The sequence below is a fragment of the Eurytemora carolleeae genome, unplaced genomic scaffold, assembly GCF_000591075.1.
Source record: "Eurytemora carolleeae unplaced genomic scaffold, Eaff_2.0 scaffold24, whole genome shotgun sequence".
Classification (NCBI taxonomy): Eukaryota; Metazoa; Arthropoda; class Copepoda; order Calanoida; family Temoridae; genus Eurytemora; species Eurytemora carolleeae.
In genome coordinates, this window is record NW_019396080.1 from 201,215 (window position 1) to 215,340 (window position 14,126).

Here is a 14,126-nt window from a genome sequence, read left to right on the forward strand (position 1 = left end):
ATGTGTTTGGTGTTTGGTGTCCACACTGCTCTGGGGCTATCTTAGTCCTCCTACAGGGTGTCCACACTGCTCTGGGGCTATCTTAGTCCTCCTACAGGGTGTCCCACAAATTTTTGCAATAGAGAGAGGACTTAAGAGGGCATTCATTCGTCAACTTAATATTACAAATTAAAGTTTTGCTACTTTAATTTTAATGTTAACCCCCCTCCCTCGGAGCCCAAAAATTAAGACAGAGTATATCATAATGAAACCAAGTATGGAAACCCGGTTTCACGTTGAGCAGTTTTATTATTTCATGTAGTTTCTTTACATTGTCTCTTTGTTTTCTGATTAAAATATACGCAAACATATAAACCCCGATAAGCAAGCTTTTGAGTACGTTACGTTTAACGACAGTGCTCCGGAGCTATCTTAGTCCTCCTACAGGGTGTCCCACACTGCTCCGGGGCTATTTTAGTCCTCCTACAGGGTGTCCCACACTGCTCCGGGGCTATCTTAGTCCTCCTACAGGGTGTCCCACACTGCTCCGGGGCTATCTTAGTCCTCCTACAGGGTGTCCAGGGGCCTGAAACCCTCCGGGAAACCATAGATTTTCCTTGTAAAATGTAAATGCTTAAAAAATATCCATTTCAGGAGGAAGATGGTAGAAGTTTGGAAACCACGATAATCCCTACGTATGTACATTTTTGAATAAAAGCAAATCTCGGAAGAAAAATGTTCATCAAAATAGGTTGATTGCTTAAACACAACATTTCTCCGCCTTAAAGAGAGAGACCAGCTATGCATGTTGGTTGAGCTGAAAGTGCAGTATGGTAGATCAACCTTTAGAATTCATTTGATACCAATGAGACATTTTTAGAAAATTTTTTTTAATAAGAGCGTTAAGTCGTTTGTAATATTTCACCAGTTGTTTCAGTCAGCAAAAGAAACGCTTTTTACAACTATTTGATTACCCGGACAAAAAAAAACTTGTTCTTCTACAATACTGCACTTTTAGCTCAACTACCATGTCTAGCCGGTCTCTCCCTTTAATATAATTTATCAAAAGTCAAATCTCAACCTTAAACAAAGAATTTATCAAAATAGAGGTGTCTGTGTCCTAGAATACTTTAATTAAATAGTATGGGGCTGGGGGGGGGGGAACAGACGCAGCAACAGATACAGTGGGGGGGGCGACAGTACCTTTGCACCCCCCTTAGATTTCAGAATAGCTTCTCAATCACTTTTGGTTCCGAAATGAATCTAGCACCCCCCCTCACTTAAATCCTGTATCAGCCCCTGAACAGACGCATTAAAAACAGATTTCAAATTCCCGAATGTTGACCTGTCTGTTTCCTAAGGTTTGATATAGAAGAGGCAACCACTAAATGGATGAAGGATGTTATGGCAGCTGAAGATTATTCCGAGGAACAAGATGATCTCAGGAAACTTAAAATCTTCAATTTTTGAAATCTATAGATTTGTATATTTGTGTATTTGATTTAGAGCTCCTGTATTTCTGCCATTTTTCTTAATGTGAATATATTCAATTTGTAGTCCTTTATCATCATTAAAAAAAAAATACCAAAATCAGTTTAAAGTGTATAAACCCGAAATTATAACTATATTATTACATGTTAAGGATTTATTTTTGTAAAAAAAGCTTAAATTTTCCAAATTTAGATATTTTAAGTGCACAATCTTATAAAAAAAACTGTAGAAAAACAAAATTTTGTGCTGAGCTACGTAAGGGCATAAATCGGGGGAAATAATTCTCTAACATTTCAAGATTTTAAATGTTTCAGCTTCTCTCCTTTTGTAAAATCCAGCGACAATACTCCTGAGCATGTTTGCAGTTTAGAGGGACTGTAGAATTAATTTCATGGGACCCTTCATCTCAAGATTGGCATGTCTGAATCACAACGATATTCTTAATACCTTTGGTTGTGTACACAACACATGTAGTGTCCACTGAGGGGCCGGGGGGGGGGGAAGGCACGCCGCACAATTTCTCTTCTTTTCCGCAAATGACTTCTCAACATGGATTTGCAACACGACTTCTCTAAGGTTTCCACCGTAATTGATTATTTACTTCGCCAAATTATTTTGAGTAATTTTGCAGGATTACGTAAATTAGTGAAGCTTCAATTTCGTGAAATTAAGGCGTAATTTCGCTTGATTTCTACAAAGCAATTTCGCGATAACTATACGAAAATTATACGCATAATTAGCAAAACTTCAATTTCACAAAATTACGTCCAATTATAATGTAATTACAACCAAATTTTGTGAAATTTGTAATATTAACTTTTAAATTATAATTATACGCGTAATGTATTACGACTGGAAACCCTACTTCCCCCTCCTCCGCTGTAATTTCAAATTTCTGCTATAAGAAGGAGGCTATCTAGGTTCTTAGTTTGGACAAAGGTTTGAAGGGTACTGTTGTAAATTGGACGTGTTCACTTCATCAATGGAAGGTCCCTTGAAATCACATCTACAGTCCCTTTAAAGAATGACGGTGGGCCCTGTACACCAGTAGACCCTACAATGTTTAAAACTAGATTCTACCACAACAAAACAACAGGTAGTCAACACAATAGAAGCAGAGGCATATAACCTCTTATATACAAAACAACAGGTAGTCAACACAATAGAAGCAGAGGCATATAACCTCTTGTATACAAAACAACAGGTAGTCAACACAATAGAAACAGAGGCGTATAACCTCTATTATACAAAACAACAGGTAGTCCACACAATAGAAACAGAGGCGTATAACCTCTTATATACAAAACAACAGGTAGTCCACACAATAGAAACAGAGGCGTATAACCTCTTATATACAAAACAACAGGTAGTCCACACAATAGAAACAGAGGCGTATAACCTCTTATATACAAAACAACAAGTAGTCAACACAATAGAAACAGAGGCGTATAACCTCTTTTATACAAAACAACAGGTAGTCCACACAATAAAAACAGAGGCATATAACCTCTTTTATACAAAACGAGCTGGGTGGCAATGGAGATCAGTAAAAAAGTGTTTACTGTAAAATTTTTGTCACAATTTTTGTCGTCGTTATTTAATAATTTTATAAAAACGATTCTTAAAACGTACCTACACAAATTGATGATTTCTAAAGTCGACTTTGCGCTCAAACTCAGTAAGTATATGTCGTAAAAACGTTTTGTAGGAATCTCTAATGATCATTAAAAAAAAATCCACAATATTACATTTTCAGTTCAACTACCATACATTTCCGGTCACTCTCTTTGATAACTTCTGTACAAGATTATATTTTTTTCATGATAACCCTACAGTATAGTTATTATTTAAAATGATAATTTACTTTGAAAATACATAGGTTCCTGTGAAAAGTTCCTGTATAGTGGTTGTGGTGGTAACCATAACAATTTCTTTAACAAATCTGATTGTGAAGCATTTTGCGGAGCTCCTACAGGTAATTGACAAATTACCCGCCATTTTTTATTTTTTTAAATTAAAAAATATTTTTAGAAAATGCTCCAGAAAGAACAGAGAAAACCAAACTACATAAAGAGTTGACAATTTTTGTAAAACGCTTCAATCAAAGGTTAATTTCATGGATTTTAAAATAATTAAATCACTGCAAACAAAACAGAAGGAGAAGGTTTAGATGTGAAGACATTTTCACTGCAACTTTGTAACCTCATAGCTCTGATTTTAATTTAATGCATTAATACATAGCAGACAATCAAAGCATTTTCCTCAATGGGAAATTATGATTGAAACCATGTAATATTTCAATTTTACGAAGAATTTACTTTATTAAGACGCGAAATCTACTAAAGTTCACTAATTGTACGTGATCTTTGTTATAAAAATGCTATAAAACATTTTCTATGAAACCAACATTTTAGAAACGATTATTCTTCTTTTATGGTCTAAATTTCTTGAGTAGAAACTGAAAACTGTGCTGCAGTGAGGCTAGGCGGGGAACTTTAGAATGGTGGATATCAGGATTAATCCTTAATCTTCTGTTTTTGCTAATCTCAAAACTAACATAATCTCGAGATTATGTTAGTTTTGAGATTAAATATTTAGATCAACAAATTGGATTCTATGAACGCTAGATTGGTTCGTTTTCTTGACTGGAAGGGCCTTCACTTAATTTCTCACCCATTTGTTTATAAATACATTAGTTAAAATTGGTTTAAAAGAATCTCAAACGTATTATTCAATTTTTCTTCACCGAGTAATTTACAAAATGGCCGACAACAAATTCTTAATTTGTTAGAAATTGCGGATTTCTCTCATGAGATAGAATTTATTCTCAAGGCTGTAATTGGTCAATACAATTTACGAACTATATAATGCTCGGATACCCAAAGAGAGAGAAAAAGAGTGGATTAAGGACTAAAATTAAAAGTTTCCATAGTGGATATTCGGATTAAGTAGTTGGGATTACAGCTTATCATTTATAATGTTCCCAGTATAGTTATTTTTAATTTGCAGAGTTTGTATAAAAGAAAATATTATTTTTAAATCTCATACTTTTCAAGCAAAAAATTGAAAATTTAAAAAAAATTTCAAATTAAATTGTAAATGCCATGTTCTTGAGAAAGTTCGTGTTTCATTTCACCACGGCATGGAGCTTGTAATGGAGAACTGATTAGGTAATAATTAAGATCTTATTTTTGTTTGAACCATTCTCTTAGAAATTTAAAATGGTTTTTAGACATATCCCTTTCTTTCCATAGAATTGGATCAACATTATTTGGACACTAATGTTTAATGAAAAAATGACAGATGTTTAAATATATTGAATGACGTTCTAAATTTTTATTTTTACATTTCTTTCCCAATTTTTATATTAATTCCACGGGCAAGGCCGGGCACTTCAGCTAGTGTTTAATAATAAAGAATGATATGTTATGTTCAGTAAATCTGAATGTGAGAAGAACTGTCCGCCTGTACAGGTTGGATTAGATAGATAGGGTGTCCCACAAAAAGTCTATAAAAGTTTTTACTCAATTTTGAGGGAATTCTTAACATCTAACATTTCCTGTTGTATGGTGATTAAGTGACGTTACTGCCCTGCACTAGTGCAATAAAGTAACTTTATCACCCTGCTATTGAAATTTAAAATTTTATGACTAATATTTCCATTTGTCCCGTAGCTTGTTGATAATTATTACTGTATCGACCAGAAATTGAGTAAGATTGAATAAAGCTATATATGTTATTGTAATATGGGTATCATGCATGTGTTGGACCGTGTAGTGATCTCTACCAAACTAGAAAACAAAATCCGGGCAAACACTTTTTCGCACTTTTGCATACCCATTACAAGACATAATTAGATGTTAATTAAAGCCTTTTTATGCTTTTAGAAGTTTAAATTTGGGTAATTGGAGTCCTTTGACCTTTAGTCTATAACTTTCTATTGCGTTTTTTCATTCATTTAAATTTAATTCGAAAATCCACTTCATTATATTGATATAATCGGCTACCACCGTAGCAGTACTTAAGTGTATTCATACTATACATTTATAAAATCACTAATTTAGTGATATGGCTCTGTTTACACTGCACAATTGCTGTCTCTCATGCTCATTGGACTTATTAAAGTTATAATTTGATTCTAGAAGTCCTCTTAATATTTTAGAGTTTTCTGGCTCTCACTGTATATTATAATTCAAGTAAGGACTGTAAATAGGCTAATGAACATGAGACGTAACAACTGTGCAGGGGAGGCCATGTAAACAGACCCGTTTCACTTGTTAAGTGATTTATTAGTTACTGATTAAGCTTTTCGTTTAAAATAGCATCAAATACACTTAGTTATTGATTTAATGTCGTCTTCCTATCCCACAGTTTCTGGTCCTCAATGTATATTAAAATATGTATTTTTTAAGATTTCAGCTTATGAATCTGTTTGTGCCCGGCTACGAGAACGAGGACATTGTGTTGTTGGTGGGGGAAGGTTCTTCTACGATAAATACTCCAACAGATGTATTCGGTAAAAACCTTCAGTGAGGACCAGAATACTCTGAAATAGGAAGACGACTTTTAGACTCAAGTTTTTACTTTAAATAGTTCAATAAGCATGGTACACAGCAATTGTGCAATGTAAACAGAACCATATCACATAGTTAGGGATTTAATAAGTGTGTAATGAAATTATTTGCTTTGAAACAACATCAAATAACTTAAGTATTGCTATAAAATTCTTCTTCTTATTTCAGAATTTGCTAGTTATCATTGTACACCATGTACATAGTACACTCAACTCAATTGAATCTCGTTCGTTAATTAGAAACATTATTTTCTACTGAACAACGTACATAGGTTCGTTATTATCTAAACATCTACTAACAATCTAATGCATAACTCCTGTATGCCGAGTCCATTAGCGCCTGATCCTTTCAGGGTTCAGTCATGTGTTTGGTGTTTGGAACCAATAGAAATTGCATGGCGGTTACATCAATCTTTCTATCTATACCATCATCGAATTAGAGATAAATCCTAAAATCAGTGCTATACTTTAAACGTAAATATTCACTTCTACTGAAACAATAGTATTTAGGCTTTAATGGCTTTATGTTTGAAAATAAATATATATATATGAATACCGTTTTTTTTATTGAATAATAAATTGATTATATATTTATATGTATATATATATATATATATATATATGTATATATATATATTTATATTATATATTTATATTTGTATATATATATATATTTATATATGTATAGATATATATATATATAAAGGTTTACAGCCTGTGACGATCTTGGTCCTTCAGTAAATAACTTTGGAACAAGAGATGAATGCAAAAGAACTTGTATTCCTAAAAGGTACCCAAACTCATACTTTAAAAAAATCTCGCCACTTTTATTTGTTATTGTCTTTTGTTCATCTAATTAAAACAAAAAGGTGACAGGGGCGTACGAGGGCATTTGTTTTTAGGGGGGGGCACACTTTGTGCGCGCGCAAAAAAAATTTGGGCCCCCCCCCCTTTGGCAATATTTAAAACCCTTTTTTTGAAAAAATATTGAAACCTTTTTTAACTTTTTATGCCCCCCCCCTGGAATTTTTTTGTTCACCATAAAAATACGCCAAAAAGACTACATTTTTGGGTGTTACTAACAGAGTCTAAAAATTATTCCTTTACTTGAAAAACTAATTTTTTAACTTTATAAATTTATCACTTAACTCCATCACATCTAGCTAAATCAATAATCACAGCATCATTAAAAATTATATTTCACTAATAAACAAAATTTCTTCTGGAATTTTTAGAGAGAATTTACTCAATCTACATATTCACCAACTCTTTTAAGCTTCAATTTTCTGGGATTTGCTTACACAAACATTTCAATGATTTTCTCAGTAGAGAAGGCTTTAAGTGTAAGATCGTTAAGTCTGCTCTCCGTCATAGTACATCTTGTGTAATGAAGTATTCTCTTTAGAAGGCTAAAACTTTTCTCTCCTTGTATTGACAGTGAATTTGGACAAATCCTTCGTCTTTGTCATTGTCAGGAGTTACTTTTTAAACATAGTTTCCTTTTAATTTTGTATTTTCCAGGGGGGGGGGGAAAGGCCCGCCCTGGAACTCCCCCCTGGAGTAGATATCCTTAAACATACCGGAAAGTAGGAAAGATTCTGCAAAAAAAATGTCACTCCAAACAGAATTTTTATTTTTAACAAAAATATTTAGAACTTATATAAAAGCTTTTCTGAGTTGGTTTTGCATTATTTTCTTTCATGTAAAACAGTAAAAAAAGATTCTGTTGATGATTTAAAACTAAACAGCTGAAGATTCATTAGAGCGAGGGATGGCAAAAACGCCAATTTGTAATTCCCAAAAATTTTATAATTATCGCAACCAGTTAATGTACTTTCAATAGATTATTCATTTATAGGGTTTAAAAAATAATAAACCACCGAAGGTACATGTCAAAGTTTTTAACAATTGGTAAAAAATTTTAATTTTTCAAAATCTGTTAGATCAAGTAATCAAAGTTCAAAATACCACTATGAGGTTGCAAAAATATGGGAATCATAAAATGTTAGTATGCAATACCTTTGCGCAACAATAATGATAAATTCATACCATAGAATGATATTTTTAAAGTTATTGAGAAATTAGAAAAGGGAGTTTAAATCTAATATTTTCTATTTGTCTAGTTTACAGTTTAATAAAGATCTAAACTAAATTAGAGAAGAGAGTTTAAATCTAATATTTTCTATTTGTCTAGTTTAGAGTTGAATAAAGAACTTAACTTTACCTCAGCTGATTCATTGACAGAGGAAGAGGAGGGTTCTACTCCAGCTGCATCCATAGTAGAGGCACTCCTAGTTATTCTTGTACTCGGTAGGTACTTAAGGGGTATATAGTGGAGGTACTCCTAGTTATTCTTTTACTTGATAGGTACTCCAGGGGTATATAGTGGAGGTACTCCTACTTTTTCTTTTACTTGATAGGTACTCAAGGGGTATATAGTGTAGGTACTCCAATGGTTTATAGTGCAGTTACTCCAGAGGTATATATAATGGAGGTACTCCAGGGGTAGATAGTGGAGGTAATCCAACGGTATTTAATGGAGGTACTTCAGCGGTAAAATGTGGAGGTTCTATATGGGTATATAGTGGAGGTACTATACAGGTGTATATAGTGAAGGTACTCCAGGGGTATATAGTGGAGGTACTTCAGGGATATATAATTGAGGTACTCAAGAGGTAGATAGTGGAGGTACTCCATGGGTAGATAGTGGTGGTACTCCAGGGTATAAAGTGGAGATACTCTAGGAATAGATAGTGGAGGTACTCCAGGGTATATATTGTAGGTACTGCAGGGGTAGACAGTGAAGGTACTCCAGGGTATATATTTTATTTAAATTCTCAACCCTCCCCTCGGCCTTCACATTTTTCAGAGAAAATTACTCTGCCATATTTTTCAATCTTTCAATGTAAATTTTTTTAATTGTATTCAGTGTTTCGAGACATAAGCCGATTTTTAGCGGTTCAGCTACGCTGTTTAAATTCTTCAAATTTGGCCTCTGTTGTAAATCGTTTATTTTGTTCGTTCTCAAAAATATCGATCATTTTCCATCTTTTTCATTTGTTTTCTCAATGAGCGATCGTTCAGTAAAATCGTTTGTTCAAAAAATTGTTCATTATTTAAAAAATGATTGTTTTTTCAAAAGTTTGTCGAAAAAACGCTTGTTCAGTACAAAAACAAAAGTTTTTTAAAAGTTTGTTTCGAAAAATCGTTCGTTCATTATAAAAGAGTGTCAATATCTTTTGAAAAATTTGTTTGTTAGGTAAAAAAACGATATTTCGATCGAACAATTTATATGGTTCGTTTTTTCCGTTGGTTTTTGAAAAGCGATCCTTTTTTAATTTCTCTGAACAATCCAAGTCGTTCGTCCATCGTTCGTTTTTTTCTGAACGACACCATCATTTACAACAAAAATTTGTTTGTTCTGAAAAACGCTATTTACAAAAACTATGCCCATCTCTACATCTCTACATCTCTACATCTCTACAGACCTGATTTTCTAAGATTTTAATATATTTTGTTTAAGGTATTGGAATGTTTGCTGGTGTTCTAGGCTGGAGACATTACAAAGCAAAACAAGGGATTGAAGCGTATAATCTGTTTGGAAATGAGAGACCGAGCTCAGAGACAGGTACTGATGGAAACTTTTGAATCAGATTTAAAGGGAGTGTTCGCTAAAAATTAAAGGGGGTATGGGTTGATGTCGTATTTAATTCGATATTAATCGCTACTAATTTTACTTTTATCTTCTGCGTCTATATATAACCATTTTCTCCATATATATATGGAGAAAATGGTTACAAACGTCTCATTAGAGCTTGGCGTCCATACAAATTCACACCGAGTTTCATTATTTAACTCGGATCTATAAGTAATTCAATTAAACTTGAATTTAACATTTAGATATACCAACCTATAACTGTCTAATTCAATGCTATGCATTCATATGTATTTAATATATATTAATATTTTTTATTTGTTTTATATATCGATGTACTTTCAACAATGATTTTTTGGCCGCTAGTTGTCTCTCCCACGTGGAGCCCATGAAGATCACCTATAGCGACATCGGTTGTAAAAACTTTGATTTTAAACTTAATTGCATATTTTACAATACGAGTAGAATAATGCAGCTCTGTGAATTTTCATGAACTCTGTGCTCTGAGGTATGTGACCCAACAAATAAAAGTAAAACTAGTGGCGATCGATATCGAAATCAATCCAAAAGATCGATATCGAAATCAATCCAAAAGATCGACCCCTCAAATTGTTCAGAAACATTCCCTTTAAGGTACAGGGCGATGAGACAGGATTGCCGACTGCACAGAGTTTATAAACTCTTTCTTCTAACATTTATGATTCTTTAGTTTTAACTATTTAAGATCGAAAACCAAACTAAACCGTTGGTTCGTCCAGAACAAAAAGCATGCCCAACCTCTCATATTGGTCAACTTTCTGAACTGTTGGGCCCCTGAGAGACCCGTTCATGAGGAAAAGTTTAAGTTTTCAAAAGGAATGTTTTACAGAGAAATCAATGATATATCATTTGTTTCTTCATGAGACAAAGCTTTAAGTGTACAGTTGTGAATCGTACATTCCACTCAATAAATGGAGGATCATCTAAATGTCGTCTTCAGCCCATTAAAAAAATTATTAGACATCTGCTAAGCCTATATTCTGGTTTAGGTACATCTGACATCAGAGCAGGTGGACGTAGAAACCTGACTTTTGAGAACCCAGTGTACACAAACGACATGTACAACGTACATAGAGATGCTGATAGAAACATACAGGTGATGCATCATTTACATAATAACATAAAATAAGCTTCACGATTTAAATATTCACAGCTTCAAGGGTTTGCTCCGTGGATTTAAAGCCTGGCTGGGTGAAAGATTAATTCAAAAAGTTTCTATGCTATGGGTAAGAATACAGTGATAACCAGAAAACTGTAGAATAGGAAGACGACATCAAAGCAATTATACTGAAGCGTATTTGATGTTGTTACAAAGCAAATAGCTTTACTATTAAGTGGTTAATTTACTTATTAATTGGGCCTGTTTACACTACACAATTGCTGTGCCTCATATTAATGACTTGAGTCTAAAAGTTGACTTTCTATTCCAATGTTTTCTGGTTCCCACTGTAGGTTTACCACTATCAATTAATCTGCGACCAAATATTATTTATCAAATTCAAAATAGATACTGCAGTAGATCTTCTATGTATTCGTTTACAAAATAAGTGTACTGGTGTCCCGCAAATTATTACAGTGTAGACGAGACGCAATTCGTCTTAAATCTTTGACAGGTTCAGGGAGTCCCAATAAATATGAAAATTAAGGGACGACTGGAAAATAGTCAGAAAACCATAAAATACAGCCATTGTGCACTGTGCAGTGTCACAAAACCATTTCAGTTAATTTGATTTTAAAGCTATTTGTAAACAAATTTTATAAATAACACAAGACCAATTACATATTAGATTAATTAAATGGCGTCTTCCTATTCCACTGTTTGAAAAAATAGCCACAAAATTGTCAATATCCTGGCATTTACAAGATGTGGTCTAGCTTTATAGTGCTTTCAATATTTGCAGAGAAATGAAGAATTTCGTTCATATTTTAATTTAGTAAAATAAACAAAATTGTCGAAATCTGAACTAAATTCTCCATATCTCGGGTAATGTTAAAAACACAAAAAAAGCAGACCACATTTTGTAAACGCCAGGACTAGTGGTGTTTAGTGATTATTAGCTCTAGAATTTTACTTCTGAAATTAGATTGAAAAATAAATCCAGCAAATTATATAAAATCAAAGACGACTTTCAAGTCGTCTTGCTACTGTCATGTTTCGTGGGACACCCTGTAGTGCAGGGAACTACCTCCAAATCAATAAAGTCTTTCCCTGTCATAAAAAATATTATTTTTTTTAGATTCCTCCTCTTAGCCTAGGAAACCTTGGTATTATACCAGAACTACCAGAAACTCAAAATGGTTCAAGTTTTGCGTAAAAAAATAAATATTTAGTTTGGTTTTATTTATTTATGTTTTCAGTTTTATAATTTTTATAAATATAATCACAGTGTTAAAAATTGCGTATCAAATCCAAACTTTAGTAAATTTTCATTTAGATTAAAATTTTTAATGATTTTAAACTCGTAGCTTCTTTTTACCTGAAACTTGATTAGATTTTTTAAACATATTAAATTTATCATGCAAGCCCGAGCCCGAACACAGCTTAAACACAGCTTCTTTTTACCTGAAACTTGATTAGATTTTTTAAACATATTAAATTTATCATGCAAGCCCGAGCCCGAACAAGCAAGGGCATATACAGAAATAATTCTATGGAGGGGCGAAATTTGAAAAAAATGGGGGGGGGGGGCAAAATTTGAACTGTTAATTCAAAACATTTGGCTTCTTGGATATCAAGCATAAGTATAAGATGCATTAAAGGTTGCACATACAGTCCTATTTGCATCTACTTTATCTCTCCTTCAAACAAAACTAGCAGAAAAAAACATTGTTTCTAATAAATCGACTTTATTATGTTGTTGTGTTAGAGATAATTAGTATTTAAACTAGAGATAGTAAAAGACATTTTTGAAAATGAAAAACCTGGCTTAAATTTAAATTCTATGAGATGAAAAAGGATAAAGGTCCAGAAAATAATAATGACTTGTAAAAGTTTCTGTATTGAAAAAAAAGTCATAAGCTCTTCGTTCATTTAAATGTTTGCTATGGCTGGCCAAACGGCTGAATCAAATGGGCTGAATTTTATTAAGGAAACTCACGGATACCCTTGGGGATGACATAAGCTAAATAAATTACAAGCTTTTTTTAATTCGATTTTTTAAATTCCCCAGGCAAGGCCTGGCACTTCAGCTAGTTTGTAATAAAAAGAAAGAATACAAAACAATTTGAAATGAATAAAGTAAATTATAGATTTTAAAAAAATTGTCTTTTACTCAAGCCAAGCCGAACATTAGGCCAATGTGCATTCTAAATATATTTTTCCTTCGGACTTCTGTCATGGCGGTTCTGGTCCACTAATACAATCTTCTTAGTGCACTAAATGAACAGCAAACTATTTCTTTTCATGTTCTTCACTTTTGAGTTTAAGATTTGAAAAGTGCGAAAGCTCTGAGAAGTCTCATCTTTGGTACAAGTCTTAACTTTGGTACGAGTCTAATCTGCAGGTACGAGTCTCAACTTTTGTACGAATCTTAATTTCGGTATGAATCTCAATTTTGGTACAAATCTCAATTTTGGTACTTTTGTCTCATCTTTGGTACGAGTCTCACCTTTGCTACAATTGTGTCTCATCTTTGGTACAAGTCTCAACTTTAATATGACTTTCATCTTTGGTACAAGTCATATATCTTTGGTACGTGAGTCAGTCAGTCAGCTGTCAATCTCTTCGCAGGCATGCCAACCAAAATTATTTATTCTAGATCTACAAAATTCATCCCCTCTCTATTTTTCTTGTAAAAAATTGCGGCACGAGCACAACTTAGTGGGACCTCCGACAAATTCACACCCTTTAAAGTTTAAACTTTCCGGGGTGCAGGTGTATTTTTCGACCTACGCAAATCCGCTATACTCCACATCCGACCTTTTAGCACGTGGTTTTACAGCTGCTATACATGGACTACTTTCTGGGCCGAGCGCTGCGGCTAGGATGGGCTAGGGGGCCGAGCGCTGCGGCCACGGGTTAGGTTAAGTTAAGAAACTTCCTGTCACACCCATATACAAAATTGAAAGAAGGGGGGGGGGGTCCAAAAATTGTATACTAGGAAATTACCGGTATTTTCCCTCGCAGTTTTGACAGTTCCTTGTTCAAAGATAGTATTGAATAATTAATATGATGAGAGCGTCAGAACTCACACCTATTTAAGGAATCGATTGTAATTGTTGAAATATCCTATTTTACCCCCCTCCCACCGTCATCCAAAATTTACCTGAAATGGTGAACATTGGACTGAAGCGTCGGCTCCCTTGCCTTACCCTACCGCCAAAGCTAGGTCCCCAAGTCTGTTCTAGTCGCAGCGCTCGGCCATGAAATTGTCTCAACCTACTTTTGTA

The 14,126-nt window shown here is 33.7% G+C and overlaps 3 protein-coding genes across 4 annotated transcripts in view; all 3 read left to right on the plus strand.

Moving 5' to 3' along the window:
* The window catches only part of LOC111716402 (kunitz-type serine protease inhibitor bitisilin-1), a 5,360-nt gene extending 1,332 nt beyond the window's left edge, over positions 1 to 4,028 (plus strand). The window contains exons 3-9 of the mRNA XM_023491857.1: positions 634 to 674; positions 1,341 to 1,424; positions 1,785 to 1,842; positions 2,494 to 2,566; positions 3,350 to 3,445; positions 3,502 to 3,577; positions 3,885 to 4,028. Of these exons, the coding sequence (XP_023347625.1) occupies positions 1,372 to 1,424; positions 1,785 to 1,842; positions 2,494 to 2,566; positions 3,350 to 3,445; positions 3,502 to 3,577; positions 3,885 to 3,912 (384 nt within the window). The 5' untranslated portion in view covers positions 634 to 674; positions 1,341 to 1,371 and the 3' untranslated portion in view covers positions 3,913 to 4,028. The remainder of the gene's footprint in view (positions 1 to 633; positions 675 to 1,340; positions 1,425 to 1,784; positions 1,843 to 2,493; positions 2,567 to 3,349; positions 3,446 to 3,501; positions 3,578 to 3,884) is intronic.
* Positions 4,029 to 4,877: 849 nt separating this feature from the next.
* On the plus strand, positions 4,878 to 12,082 carry LOC111716028 (uncharacterized). Of its 2 annotated transcripts, XM_023491450.1 has the most exons (8): positions 4,878 to 4,943; positions 5,883 to 5,986; positions 6,750 to 6,833; positions 8,238 to 8,353; positions 9,567 to 9,671; positions 10,727 to 10,833; positions 10,891 to 10,963; positions 11,975 to 12,051. In XM_023491450.1, exons 1-7 carry the CDS (start codon positions 4,899 to 4,901, stop codon positions 10,915 to 10,917), a joined length of 588 nt encoding a protein of 195 aa, XP_023347218.1. In that variant the 5' UTR covers positions 4,878 to 4,898; the 3' UTR covers positions 10,918 to 10,963; positions 11,975 to 12,051. The 2 variants fall into 2 exon arrangements, with proteins under 2 accessions (XP_023347218.1, XP_023347210.1); XM_023491442.1 differs by lacking the exon at positions 10,891 to 10,963 and having other exon boundaries at positions 11,975 to 12,082.
* Positions 12,083 to 14,007: 1,925 nt separating this feature from the next.
* The window catches only part of LOC111716211 (maternal embryonic leucine zipper kinase), an 11,428-nt gene continuing 11,309 nt past the window's right edge, over positions 14,008 to 14,126 (plus strand). Inside the window, exon 1 of the mRNA XM_023491655.1 lies at positions 14,008 to 14,073. Coding sequence (XP_023347423.1) covers positions 14,008 to 14,073 — 66 coding nt within the window. The remainder of the gene's footprint in view (positions 14,074 to 14,126) is intronic.